Genomic DNA, 14,939 nt, shown 5'->3' with positions numbered 1-14,939 from the left:
ACATCCACAGACTGCCTACTCTTCCTACTGCAGATCCCTGGTGTGGAGGGAAGCATGCACTCTTCTATCTCGCAGATACTTCTCACTGGGAACTGCACATCAGATATCCATTAGTGTCATTTCATCTTCACTGTGAATCCTTCTCACACAATGTGAAGGCTCATTAAAGTTGTTTAAATGCTCTGGTGATCCTCCCTGTACCAAATCCTTCTTCCATATGTGCTGAACACCCTCCCACATCCACACAAATACACCAGGATGCCCATTTCTAATGAGCAGGGCTGCAGAGCTGTGCAAGAAGAAAGCTAAGTTTGGAAAGCAGGAATTTATCTCCACAATGAGGTTGCATGTGCAAACCTGCACTTTGTTTCTACCTGACACTGATGCACAAGTTTCAGTTTACCTCACATGAGCAGCAGTGTGTTATTAACACCACCAATCATTACAAACACCCCAAAACCTTTTACTTTATTCTGAATGCAAAGAAACCCTGACGCTGCTAAAGGAAGACCCCCACCACCCCAGCGTAACGGTGTCAATGACCTTCCGTGATGATCACGAGACAAAGAGAAAAATTATGGGTACCTGATGCTGTCGAGGTAGATGCCTGGTCATCCTCTGGCTGAACTGTCTGGCGAATAATTCTGTCAATCTCCAAGACATCCATCCACTGGCTCAACTCGTTCTTCAGTTCTGCCAGCCGCTGCTGGGTAGCGATCTTCTCTCTCGCCAGCCGCTCCATCTCGTGCTCGTACTCTTTCTCCTTCCTCTTTAAAGTCTAAAGTCGGAGAAAAGAAAAAGAAATATGATGAGAACAAAGACAAGAATAATCTACACTAATCTGGTCACTCCCATGCCCACAGCTCATTTTTTGTATTGCTAGTTATGCTGGTGTCAAATGTGTTGAGCTGTATTTACACCTGCTATGTTCGGGCAGAAAGGGAAGGACAAGAGCCAGCACATAAAGCATCACTCTGGTTGAACACTTTCTGCTTTCTGAGGGAAAACTAATAAGCCCCCAAAACTGAAATGCTTAGAATGAAAGAAAAAGCATAAGTACTGATGAGTTTCTGGGCAACACACACTACACCAAGAGCTCCTGACCTAGAAGAGATGGTAAAGAACCAACAACCCCCTGCACCACGGGGAAGTCTGAGGTCAAACACGAAGGAAGGGTATATGTTGTCCTCTCCTGCTAATGCCCCCTTGGCACTGGGAGTTGCCACATCCAGCTGCTGCATCAGTCAGCACAATACAGAGAAATGCCCCGCACTGCCCAGCACTGCTGCTGGGAAATATAAACACAGACCTAAGGGGGATCAACTACTCCAAGTGCAGCAGAAAACAACAGGCCTGTTGTATGAGTTTTTAAGCCAGCAGTGTAGCACTGCACAGTCAGAGACCTGGTCCCCCACCCCAGGGCCACACTTACTGTATGCATAGAAGAGACAAAATTAGGTGAAATCTGTAAAACTACATCCAGACTGTCCGTTTTCTGAAGTTAAGTTTCACCATTGGGAATTTAAATCCCACACACACTTCTGAAAATACCAGCCACACAGAGCCCACATGGATGCTCCTATTCCCTCACTGCTGGCAAGCACTGAGCTCAAAAGCAAACCCCACACCTGGCTCATGGTGTTAACACATGCTCTATTTCTCTCTCAGGTTCTCCAGGATGAGTACAATCAGAGCCTGACCTCATGCCTTTCAGTAGTTCTGCTGGCGTTGTAGCTCACAAGTTTGCTGGGAAGGACCTTAAAGCCTGTTCAGCCAGGCCTTTAATGCAGCCTAAGGCAACACAGATTAGGGCAGCTCCTGCTGCTACCTTTGTCCCGGTAACAACAATAAAGGAAGTATTTTTAAAAGAGCCAAACAATGTGTGTTAGCAGGGCGCAACCAGTGCAGGTGTGTCAATGGAGACAGTTTCCCTGCCTCCAGATCAGCTAAAAGCTCCTCAAAACAGAGGGTTTTCAGGCAAAGGGGACAGTTCTTTCTCTCCTACTGCTTTTCAAGCCAAAGCGGGCAGCAGACAGGCCAACATCACGATCCCACAGTTCTGTCCTGGGCAAGCCCAGCAGACCTGCAGCCCACTGCAGGGAGGTGGCCATGGGGACAGCCAGGAAGGGAGGATGGGACTCCTGGAATCCTGGCTCTGCACCAGCCCTGACTCGTAGCCCAGAGATTCCCACATGGCTGAGGCCCAAATCCACAGGCTAGTTTTAAAGTCTCTTTCCTATCCAATGCAGCCAAAGTATTTTGCCTGACCCAGAAAAGTCAAGTGCTGCGTGTGCTCTGATCCCCTTGCAAAGGTGTGTGGCTGAGACACGGAGCAATGGAGGGGAAGGTGAAGGTGATGAGGAAGGTGCTTGTTCCTGGGTCAGGTTTAAACATGCAAGAAGACTTGCATGTAACTTGTCTGAATGTCTTCCCCTCACTATGTCATCAGGAAAGAGGCAAGTAGAAGAAAGGATGAGGCTAAACCTGATGTGCAAACATGAGCCCAGCCCCTCTCTGCAGCATCTCCCCAAAGCTGCTCTCCACGCAGAGCACGAGAGGACAGGACAGGAACAGCTCTCCAGGAGGAGCAGGCACGAATCCCTGCAGCCTCGGCACCGCATCGGGCACAGCACACGCATATTCAAGCAGATTTGGCTTCATTCCCTGCTGTGAGAGGAGACTCCCAGCACTGGGGGAAAGCACTACTACGAGGTATGAGCAGGGCAGCCGGTAATTAGTTATAAACTTTTAATTACTGGGAAGGCAGGCAAACCCTCAGCAAGCACCAGGAGGAGTCTCCGAGCTGAGAGAGCCAGGGAGCTCACTGTGTCACTCTGAGGCACTCCACAGGCTTTGGGACCCGGCACTGGTCCAAGCCCGGCCCTGTGGGCTCTGCCTCCCTCAGTGCCAGCAGTCCCAGCCCTTGACCGGGCGCCAGCTCCCGGCAGCCCCTCGCTGGGTCTGCGGCACGGCTGGGCGCGCTCCAAGGGGAGCTGCTGGGGAGGCTGCAGCAGCAGATGGGCTGGAGGCACCGCCAATCTTTCAAAAACTATTCTGGGATGCAATTCACTGGAGCTCACTTGGTAAAGCCAGATCTCCAGGCTGAGCTGCTCTGGCCTAGCAATGAACTGGGTGTGATTAAGTGGAGCCCTCCTCCCTCTCCTGCAGCTCCCTCGGAGCACAGCCGCTCTCTGCGGGTACACGTGGGTGCAGTCCCCCCCAGTGTGCCCTGCACCGGGAGCTGAGCCTGGGAGCACAGTGCAGCAACGAGCGCCCACTGAGGGCCAGGGAGCAGGGACCCTCCTGCCTCTGCACTCCTTGCCACCGCAGCATCTCCCCTGTGCCCTCTGACCGCGGCACTGCCAGCCCCGGGGACACGCACATCTCTGGCATCCGCCCCCTGACAGATTATTTTCTGCAAATCATCCTGCCCACATCAGGTGCCAGGATTTCCCGTCAGTCAACAGAAAGTCCACAGTGACAGCCAAACCTTAGTCACTGGGACTGTGGTCACTGACCTGCCCCTGCACATCAAAACCTTTAGAGACACCCACTGATCCCCGGGATGTTTTTCTAAAACAGGAATTTCTGTCGGCACTATCACCATGGATCCCATGCAATATAAAACCAGCCACTTTAAAATAACATATAACCACACACTCTTTTCCCCAAACCCAAGCCTTTGGAATTTTCCAACAGAATGGGCAGTAATGGTAGCACTGACAAGGGCAGAGGGGACCTTAAAACTACAAACAACACAGTAACTGTGAATTAAATTTTGATAAAAGAAATTCATACAAATGACCAACTACCTTTCCTTCAAGATCTGAAACTTCATTAAGGCAGAGGCCTGGGCCAGCTGCGAGGCAGGAGCTGCCATCTGACCCACCTCCACAGCCACTGGGAAGGACCATGGCAAGGGTTCACATCTGGTGCTGGCACCTGGGATGACAGTTAAGCTGCTTGCCAAGATCCTGAAGGACACACACTTAACCTGGCTCATGAAATACTGATCCTGTTTCTCCACAGTGGAAAAATCACTGAAGTTACCTGCGTTTCTGTTTTCCCACTTCCTCAGAGAGCGGCCAGGCTGGGCTGGCCCCAGGAAGGCCAGGCTCGAGCTCTGCTCTGTTAGCAGAGGGCAGCCCGAAGCCAGGGGTGGCACCTCACTGAGCACAGCCCACGTGCACCACGGCAGCGCCAGATCTGCTGCAGCAGCAGAGCCCACCCCACCCCAGACTGCTCTCTGCAAGCACCAGGCTCCAGCACAGATCCTCCCTCTTACGTCCGTGCCTCCATCACTGTAGCATTTCTTTTTTTCCTGTTAAGCAGTTGGGAACCCTGGTTGCCCAGGCAACTGTTACACTGCAGTGTGAGGAACCTACAGAAGCTACGACTTGAGAACTCTTCCTCATACTCTTGTGAATCCATCCATGGCTTTTGATGCTTGGGAAGTTTTGCAAGTCAGCTGCTGGCTCTGGTGAAAGCAGGTATGTTCCATTCTGAACAGCGTCAGTTCTGCTGAGCTGAAGCTGAGAGTGAGCCCTTTGCAGCAGAGCAAAGGCCTGAGCCTCCCCTGCCAGGCACCACAGCAGTGGGCACAGCAGGGGCTGCTCCACAGGCAGGTGGAAGCGGTGACAAGGGCACAAGGGCACTGGTGAGTCCCTTCATCTTTAATTTAAACACCACCAACCAAATTAAAATCCACATGTCAGTTTGCTTTTGCTCCCCTGAGTATGTGAGTCTTCTCCTGTACCTGTCAGCTCCTTGGCAGCCTTTATCCACCTGGATTACTGAAGCGAGACCAGATGACTGCAGCAACAGCGAAGGCCTGACACAATTCCAGAGGTAACACTTCCCCACTTTGTGCCCACCATCTCGGCTGTTTTGGAGCCACTGTTTGGTCCTTGAGTGCATCTCCTTGTCATTATTTGGTAAACAAACTGTACACCAACTCCTGCTCTCCTTATGTCGCAACAATCATTTGTCGCTGCAAAGAATTTTCCATTTTATAGCTGTCTGTAATTAAATTGCTCACTCTCACGTCAAGACTGGAAATAATGCCCCCAACGCCTTCCCTGCCTCAGGAATGTTGCTGGCCCTGCGGCTGGCATAAGTGAGGTTTAAAAGGCCTTATTACACAGCTCCCCTCATAAACATTTTATTAGCAGTTTAAAAACACACTTTCAATTATGAACTTTTCCAAAGAATATTTCCGCTGCTTCTCTTATATGGCATTCGCTGATTGAAAATACCTAATCAATGAGCAATTAGGAGAGTGATTGGCAATTTCGAGCTGGATTCTTCAACTCTCTGCCCTGGGGATCACAGCTGGTGCCACAGAGTGGATCTACTGGGCCAGGGAGGGTCCTGAGCTGCCATTGTACCTGAAAGACCTCCAGCACAGACCAGACCAGCTGCTCAGGCTCCCCATTGCTGCACAGGGCTGTGATTCCTATATGTAATGGAAAAAACCCTAAATCCTAAGAAAAGGATCTTATCCTTGCTGGGACTGCCACAGTGCAGGAGATCCACAGTAGGAGCAAGCATCCACCAGCCTGACTCCAAAAACATTCCAACCAAGACCAGAGGGATGCTGGGGAACCAGCTGTCCCCACACAGCCCCGGATGGAACCCGAACAGCCCCAGCTCCAAACTCCATGGCCAAGCCACCACACTCACCTGTAGGACTTGGGGATTTTCCATCACTTCTATCAATTCTAGGCATTCCTAACTCGAATCATGCTAAATTGTCTCAGCTCCTCAGCTGCCACGAGCAGTTTGTTCACAGCCCAGCACCTACAACAACCACCTGCCCCAACCCCAGCTGACTTGCTGCGATGGAGGGAGTGGAGCCTACGGCAGCGGGAAGATGAGGAGCCGGTTCCCCCGGCACTGGGCCAGCGTCCCCAGCCTCTGCAGCCACTGCCTGCACCCGCCGAGGTGACAGCACCTACCAGCCCCTGCCCCGCACCGCGGACCCCCGGCCCCGCTCCTGCCAATGCCAACCAGCCCCTCCGTTTGCGAGAAGCAGCCGTGTGTGAACCCCGGCTGGTTGCCACGGGAACCAAAGCCACGGTTTCCATGGCAACTGCTCCATTCTGCTGGCTCTCGGAGATGAGATCCCGCAGTGATGCCGGATGTGCTGGCCTGGTACCACCGACGGGAAATGCAGGTGGGGCACAACGGCCCCACCACAGAGCAACGTCACCGCTGTGCTGCAGCCACTCCGGTACTGTCACCACCCACAGCTACACCTGACCACAGCCTGCCACAGCAGCCTCTGCTCAGCACAGGAGCACAGCCTCACCTTCTCCCAGCACAGGGTAAAATCACAACGGGCTTGACCCAAAGCCCTAAGGCATTAACAGCTGCAGCACGGGGAGAACAGGGCGAGGGTCTCGCCGTGACCAGTCCCCAGTGGACCGAGAGAGGGGACAGCCTGTGTGCTAATGAGGGGGAGGTGCAGGACAGGGACTTCAGGCTCCCAGTGTTCATGCCTCAGCTTCAGCCTCCCAAGATCTGAAACTCAATCAACCAGGACCAAAACCAAAATAAAGCCTGCAAGGTGAAAGAGAGACTGTCCCTCGCTCCCCACCAGTGTGACCCCCTGCACCAGCAGCCAGGCCATGGGTGTTTGCCAGCAGCCTTGTGACCCAGCTCTTCCACGTGTTCAACCCCTGGCCGAGGACGGCAGCCAAGGAGCGCTGCTGTATTCCAGGAGGGGACCTCACCCTCACACAGGCACGGGCACTTCAGGGAAGGAGCACGTCCTCACTGCACAGGCCACACCTGCACAGGCTGCACCCACTTTTTGGCAGGTCCCAGCGGGGTGGGCACCACCCACCATGGCTCAACCTGGCTGCAAGGGTAGGGACGAGCTTCTAGACAGAAATACTTCCCAGAATAGGCAATCTGCCTGGAGCAGAGCAATCGTGGAAAACAAGAACATGCATTGGTATTTACATTTATCATTTCACAGTGATAAACGCACTTCAGGCTCCTGATAAAAAGAGACAGGAGGCCATAATCTGTGATCAAAACTAGGGTTGGAACATGGCTGTTTGCACTGACCTGTCAGAGCCAGCCTCCTGAAGCACCACGCTCTGGACAAAGTATAAAGAGTCACTGGGGCAGAGGGAAGGAAGAACCCAAATCAGGAAGACAAAAAATAAACTCAGAAAAAAACCAACAACAACACAGAAAAGGTAGCAACCAACTGGAACTCACAGAAAAACAAAGCAGGGAAAAGCAGAGCCATCCCCAGGCCAGTCACTGGACCCATGCTGGTTGCCACCAGTTAAGCAGATCTGGTTTATTCCTTGACATGACTCCCAAGGACACAAGAAATTCAATTTTAAAATAATTGAAGTATGACTTGCAATCACTTGGTGTTATGTCTGGTCGTGTGTTTTGCTCTTCCTATTTTTATTTTTTTAACCTGTCTCTGTCGTTCAGGAAACGAACAAGACATTTTTAATGATTGCAGTGGATTCCGGATGCCCCAAAGACCCTGAAATACTGTGGTGTGTTTGTTACTTAGAAAATGATCCCAAACAAATTATAACAACTTGGGAAATTAAACCTTGAGAATTTTTAATTTCAAATTTACTTCTGCAGCGCTTAAATTCAAAAAAGAACTGAAATTTAAAAAACAGTGGGAAATACGCTTTTGAGATTAACTGTTACCATTTCCTGCAAACAGAAATGAAGCATGCTGCATCTCAAGAAGGGATTATTATTAACAACACAACTGCTGGATGCAGGACCCTGGAAGCTCTTCCCAAGCCTTTCTGATGACGAATGGACAGCAGCTCCAGAGGGCAACAGGCAGGTTTATGCCTTGGAGCCACAGCCAGACCTGTCTGCCAGGGATGAGGAGGAGACTTCTGAGCAGACACATTATCCCTACATCGACTTGCTGCAGTGCTTCTGTATTTTCCTTGCAGGCATCTCTGAGCAGCTGCAGGAGCCCAGGCAGAGTTTTGGATGGGTCCCTCCCTTTGTTCCCATTCCTACACTTTGGCTCAGCCAACAGGCACAAGGCACAGGTGAGCTGCACACCTGAAGGGAACCTGCCCAGGGAGCAGGGAAGTGAGGGCTTCTCCTGGGAGAGGACACCTCCCAAAACACAGTTCTCGCAGGTGATGGCAGTCCCAACAGCCAAGGGCTCTGACAGAACCACTCCCCCACACCACAGCAGCAGGTCCAAGGTCCTGGTGACTCAGAGAATGCCATCCCCCCGCACCACCCCTCCTTCCTGTTTCCCCATCCGTCTAAGGAGGTCAGTGCCAGTTACGCACATCCCAGCAGCTCCACCCACGGCCCACAGAGCAGACCTGGGTCACCAGAGGATTTCTCTCCATCCACCTCCCTCACTGTCAGGGTTATGGTGGCAGTGGGAGGACACAAGACCCAGCTGTTAAACACAAACCAACTCCAGCACCTGTGCGAGGCCACAAGGCAAAGCTGTGCCCAGGTGGAAACCTCTGTCTGTGCTGGAGGGCTTGGGTCTGCACTACTGCTGGCAGCGTCAGAATCCCCCTCATTTATTGTTTTGTAGCTAACAATGTTGGCTGCTGTGATACACACAGCTGCAGAAGTCAGAGAACATGGAACTCTGCAGCACTCCACACACCACGGTTATCGCTTTCGTACAACTATTTGTTAGCAGTTCCCATCAGTCAGTAACTACTTCATGGTAACTTCAGAGAGTATCAACACACACCTCTGCTACTGACAAGAAGAGGAACCCAACCTGCCCCGTCACTTGTGCCACAGGGTCCAGACCTCCTCCCACTCAGGCCCTCGAGGAAGGGCAAACCCACAAAGCAAACCACACAGCTGTGATGTTTGGTGGGGTTTTGGGTTGTTTGGGGCTTTTGCTGTGTTTTAAAGGCAGGCGACTGCTGCAATGTCACACATAAAATAGAGCCCATGCAACCAAGCTGCAATCATCACTGCTCTCGTTAAAATAATCATCAACCCTCTTGGCAAAGGTTAAGAAACAGCCTTCAATCACTCAACAAGGTCCAAATGCTGGACATTTTTAATCACAGGACATGTTCTGCGGCCAATCCTGCAAATAAAAATGCCCTGATGGCTCCCTGGATGAGCCTCCCTGCAGACAGGTCCTGCTGCAGCTGGAGGAACAGTGGGAAATTCAGTTTTACATTCTTAAGTAGCTTCCAACTTGCTTTATTAAAACCTATTTTTTTGAAGATCTTACTTCTCACCACTTTCTGAAATCTACAGATGACACCACGCTGCATGACCATAGCCTATGGATGCTGGAGGCCTTCATTACTGGCACTGAAATTCAGGCTAATTAGACAAGATAGAATCGGTGGATCAGGTCAGGTAAACAACATGAAGCAGCACAGCTGGGCATGTGAATGCTGCTCACATGAGGGAGGCATGGCAGGTACTGATGGACCCAACTCTTACTAGACAAGTTTTACAGAAGATGAGTATATTCACCTCATAGCTAGCACAGAATAAAAACACAGTTACAGCCATCCTCATCAAGGTGGGGAACTTAACAGGATTCAGCAGCACGGTTTGGTTTATCCATTTTGGTGTTTAATCCAGCCACAACAATGCCTGAATGTAAACAAGTTCTGGTCTTTAACCACAACCATTGTCAGACCTGTGGGTTTGTGCCTGCAGTCCAGCACCTCTGGCACCAGGATCTGGCATGGCTGCAGGGTCCTCTGCACCCATCAACACCCAAACCCCAAATCAAGCACTGCTATGGGACTCAAAAACCCACTGCTCTTGTTCTGGTCCTCTACATGCAGGCAGGGATGAACTACTGTGCTCAGGCACCAATGAAATGACAGGTAAATAAAACAAACTAAAAGACAAAGAGATGCTGTGGATCTTAAAAGGAAAATTTAACCAATGTAAAACCAGTATCTGGTCTGTTCACATGTCCATGAGATCAGCTTAAAAAGGGCATCACAAAGGATTTCTACATACACTATTTAGGCATCCTTGGATAGTACTTTGGATTCCTTCTACCCTGAAGGGAGTTGATTCTGTTGATTATTGTTGGCATGAGTAGAAAACTATATTATTCTTAGGTGCACAACTGTTGCTTCAGGCAGTCTGAGAAGCCAAGGGAGATGAGGTGAGGATAAACAACTTAAACATCATGGATGATTGGCAGCACTGGTGAGCACAGGTAAGTCAGTTCCTGAAGGGTTTCACTCCTGGCAGGAGGTCAGGCATCAGCTCTATTATTTACTGTTTGAGTTTGATGAACTCATTTTCTCAATGATCTGAGACCTGTGAACTTCTGTCCCTGCTTTAACTTCAATCCAAAGCAGCTACATATGACAAAGGAAAGCGCCACTGATCTGGCAGCAGTGACCAAGGCCAGCTGAGGCCACAGCCCGGCCACACGAAGCCAGATCAGCTGAGGAAGCCCCGTTTGTAATCAGAGGAGGAAATCAAGCACACTTCCCCCAAAATGAACAATGTAGCAATTTACTTGGGAATTTATGGAGATGTCCATTACCTTGAGTTCAGAACACCAGGACGTTTTTTTAGTCAAACTTTTTTTTTAGCTCCTGAGGAAGGCATCAGGCCATGGAAACCGTCAGGGGCTGCTTCTAACCACCTGCGATGAGCTGGGAGAGAGCTGCAGCCCAGCTTCACCTCACTTTGGAAAGGGAAGGTTTCCATCATGAAGATGAAGACTACTTCACTTTGGTAAAATACTTTCCTGGCCAGCTGGATTGCAGTTCAAGTGACAGCAAGACTGTTCACATAAGCAGACTTGTGACTTTTAAATGGCTTTGCCACTCATTTATACATCCCTCTAAGTGCAACAAACCAGAGAAATCGAAAGACTGGTTTGCATCAAAAGGTTATCTGGGTGATTTCTGGGAAGACTGGCCCCAGAGGCAAATTTTCAGCCAGTGGCCACCTGTGGCCTTGCTCCAGTACCTGTCCCATCAGCAGGATGTGGTGTACAGGGCCAACCCCAGCTCTTGGGGGAAAAGGAAATTTCACCTTTCTTGCCCCTGCCCAAGGTAATAATGACAAACTGGCCACACTATAAATCCTCAATTCGGCACAGCTACATTTTGTCTCTAACACCACAAGCAGGGCTGCCAGAGGACTTCTGTGAAATTGTTAGTGAAGTCTGTTTCACAAACAGGGCCAAAACCGCTCTGTACATCCACAGTCTATCTGTCACCGCAGCAGCCCCCCAGAGCCTCTGCCATACCCAGCAGCATGTGCAGGGGGTGGGATCACAGTGGTGTCTTGTTTCAACACCTTCCAGAGACTTTTGCTCTTTGCCTTTTGCGTGCCCTGGGAAGCTCAGCTGCATCTCAGATTTTGAAAGCACATTGTTATTTAGTCAGCATTTGAACTGTACTGGGGAAACTGGCCAACAAGCAGGACCTGCAGCACACCCCGAGACTGATGGGCTGGGCTGTGTGCCAGTTGTCCCAGTGTCACCTGGTGAGCAAATCACCTGGATGTCATCTGACACTAAGTGTACAGTAGAAAATAACCCCTGAAACTAGAGGGTGTTCAGGTGCCACAGTGACAGGGACAGTTTGAGAACACAGAGCAGCAGTCTTGCTTAAGGGCTTCAGTTAGCTTCCAAAGAAGACGATTACGTTTCCTAGGGGGCAAGGAATCCTTCAGAGAGAACCAAATCCGAATGCCCATCTGCACAGGCTGTGAGCTGTGTCTGACGTGTGCTGCCCCAGCAGCCCCTTCCCCGGCACAGGCGCAGAGGGGCTCTGGGGAGGACAGGCCTGTTCTCTGCCTGGGGACACTGCTCAGGAGCAACCGAGGGGACAGGGCTCTGCTCTCTCTAAGCAAACAGCATTTTATCCTCACCGTGGTTTTTTCCACATCACTCCATGCAAACTTCCCAGAGGTCTCCAGCATTTTCACTCCGGTTTTGCAGGCAGGAGAGTGAAGAGCAAAAGCCGAGGTGGCCCATCTAACAAATGGACTTGGTCGTAGGTGTGTGCTGGGGTCTGGAGCCCACTCTGCTGCTGGACCCACTGGGACACCCTCCTCAGCTGAGAGCCGTGGCACAACAGCCCACACCGCCTCAAGCTGAATCACCAGCTAAAGGGATTATTAACTTCCAGCTGAGTTGGGCCCCATTTCCTTTGTGTAACAGTGTGCTTAATTGCAAATTCTAATTTAGTGTTGCAAAGCACAAGCCCAGGTCCAAGGATAAATTAAAATGACTGCTCTATGGGAAGTTTGGAATTTAACTTTCTAACTTATCTGATTTGATGCAGATACAAATATTTAAATCCAGCCAAGGAAACAAACAGCCTGTTTCTCAGAAGTTCCAGCTGGGAAGGGAGGAAGGAAGGATTTTGTAGGAAGAGAGGCTGCAACAATCAGTGTACTGTCACAGTGCCTGTGGGAGCAGAGCAGCCGCTATGCAGAGCTTTGGCCGGCGCTGTGCTCCTCCCCTGCAAGGCTCATTTGGGTTTGGGTTTTTTGGGCTTTTTTTTTTTTCCCTTTAGTGAAAAACTGCTTTGCTATCCTGAGAGTAAGAGCTTTTACTTTTAAATCCCTTTTGTACAATTGCCCTGTTCTCTTTTCAAGGGAAACACGGAGCCTGTGAGTGAAACACATGGAGCCTGGCACTTGATCAGTGCCATCCCCACACCGATAGATCTTAGTTTTGTTGAAACAGAGCAAAGCTAAATTGAAACTGCAGTAAAAAAAAATTAAATATTATTATTATCTTTGAATGCTGAAATTTCAAATCAGATTTTTAATAATCTGTGTTTTTTTCAGGCAAATAAACAGTGCTCAAGTTTTTAGCACAACTGAATCCTGTGACTGAGTCACAGACCCACAGCTTTGGTGCTGCCAAGGAAAACAGTGCTCAGGATACTCCCTGAGCAGCTGCCAGAGACGCTCCCAGGGCCCAGCAAAATGATGAGGAGGAGATGCAGCAAGGAGGTTACACAACGTCACAGGCCATGCTGTGTCACTGCCCGCGGGGCAGGGAGCCAGCTCCGCGCCGGTGCCGGGTGAGTGCCAGCTCACAGCCGCCGGCCACCGGGCAGCCCTGCCACGCCAGCGAGGCCCGGTGCTCGCCATGTGCTCCCCACACACGTGGGGGTGGACGCTGGTACGGGCCCGAGGGCACCGTGACCTCCTCCACCACACCAGGCGAGCACCCAGCCGCAGGCCAGCTGACCGACCCGCTCCTCCCGCCACCGGCCCAGCGCCGCCACACTGACCGACCGACGGACAGCCACGGACAGCCGGCCGGCTGGTCCTGTCCCAGGACTGCACACCCCAGACTGGCCACCAGAGAGGTTCCTCCGGCAAACTACACCGTCTGTGGTGCTTGGGCAGCACGGCTGGCAAACCAGAGCTGTGCAGGCACAGCCCCTGCCGGCGTGAAGGTCCCAACACCGGAGGGGAAATACTGTGCCACTAACCCTGCCAATCTCTGCATTTTCACTTCACTGATTGACTGAACACTGGTGTAACTGCACCACCCCAAGAATAGCTCCTGGACCATCACAAAAGCAGTTTACACTTCCTAAGAGGACGCGCTGAGGGTTTCACTCCCAGTGATATACAGAGCTGTCGGTCTGAACGCTCGCAGGCAGCACAGAACTGCACGGCACCGAGGCCTCCAGCGCTGCACAAGGCAGCCAGGAAGGAGGGAGAGGCAGGACTGGCCACCACCACTGACAGCCTCAAACAGAATTTCAAGCTGCCTTCCAAAAGCACAAAATAAAAACACTGCAGAGCAGAATCTGCTCACAGAGAAGTCTGCACCTGCATCAGTATTCCCAGGATGTCAGCCCCGACCCCAGAAACAGCTCCACTCCAGATACCCTGACTCGGGACTCAGCCCCGGATACAGTTTCCAGATGAATTTTAACTGCATTACATGCTACTGATTTCACATTCACAGGGGACATCTACAACAATTTCTTTTGTGCTACCATTAACCACTTGCACAAACATTAAACAAGCCAACACAAACACTTATTTCCCTCCAGCTACAAACACAACTCATTTTTACCTGTGCTTTCTCCCACATTCACTCCTGGTGCCCCATCCACCTACAGCTTCATGCTGCAACCCCTAATTCCAGGCTTTCCTTGCCTCCAAGCAAATGACTTGTACTCACATGTCAATCTCATCAAAATTTTGAGACATACCAAAATCTTCACAGAAATCCATCTTTTGTAAGCAAACAGAAAACCTCCCCAAACATACGTATTAAAATTCAACTGAGCCCAAAAGGAGCAACTGAAATTCACTCAGCCTGGATTGCTAAAATCATCTGAATTATCTGCTCCCTGCCCTCACCATTGCTGGCAAGGATGATTTGTGGTTAACTTGGAACTTCTAGAATAAGAAGATTGCATGCAGCAAGTGTTCCTCAAAGATCCAAATATTCTGGAAACTTGGAGTTTATAAATGACCATGCCTGCATGGGAGAAGGAGGAAGGGGAGTTTCTCTCCCACTTTCCTTTTCACTCCAAAGCCAGCTCCCGTCTCTGCACAAGCCCAGCCCTCAGCCCCACAAGCGCTGCACGTACCTGGATGTATCGCAAGGCACTCCTGAGGACACTGAGGTTTGAGGTCTTCTTATCATCTACGTTGGGGATGTTGCGCTTTAATGTCTCAAAGCACTCTTTCAAATGTGCACGTCTAAAGAAAACACAGGTGGGTCGTCAGCTCACAGGACACACACCAGAAATCAATTCCACCAGAGGGGAGAGCTTAACTGGGGCCTTAATCCAGCAAAGCACCTACACCTGTGCATAGCAGCCCCCCCCAGCACAGCATGCTCACAGCTGAGCCAATTCACACCAGCAGAGATTGTGCCTGGATTCTATCCCAGCTTTGTTAGGAAGACTGGGCAACCTTAAATGAAATATCTCTCTCTGCTGGTGCTCACTGTCACCATACCT

The 14,939-nt window shown here is 50.7% G+C and overlaps 1 protein-coding gene across 1 annotated transcript in view; it reads right to left on the bottom strand.

Annotated features, from left to right (window-relative positions):
- MNT (MAX network transcriptional repressor) overlaps positions 1–14,939 on the bottom strand; it is a 36,239-nt gene that overhangs the window by 7,753 nt on the left and 13,547 nt on the right. Inside the window, exons 4-5 of the mRNA XM_032129522.1 lie at positions 14,565–14,676; positions 586–778 (exon numbers count right to left, since the gene is read on the bottom strand). Of these exons, the coding sequence (XP_031985413.1) occupies positions 586–778; positions 14,565–14,676 (305 nt within the window). The remainder of the gene's footprint in view (positions 1–585; positions 779–14,564; positions 14,677–14,939) is intronic.

This window comes from Corvus moneduloides, chromosome 20, assembly GCF_009650955.1.
Source record: "Corvus moneduloides isolate bCorMon1 chromosome 20, bCorMon1.pri, whole genome shotgun sequence".
NCBI classification, from domain to species: domain Eukaryota; kingdom Metazoa; phylum Chordata; class Aves; order Passeriformes; family Corvidae; genus Corvus; species Corvus moneduloides.
The sequence above is the reverse complement of the archived record's forward strand: the minus strand, read 5'-3'. Positions and strand labels throughout refer to the sequence as shown.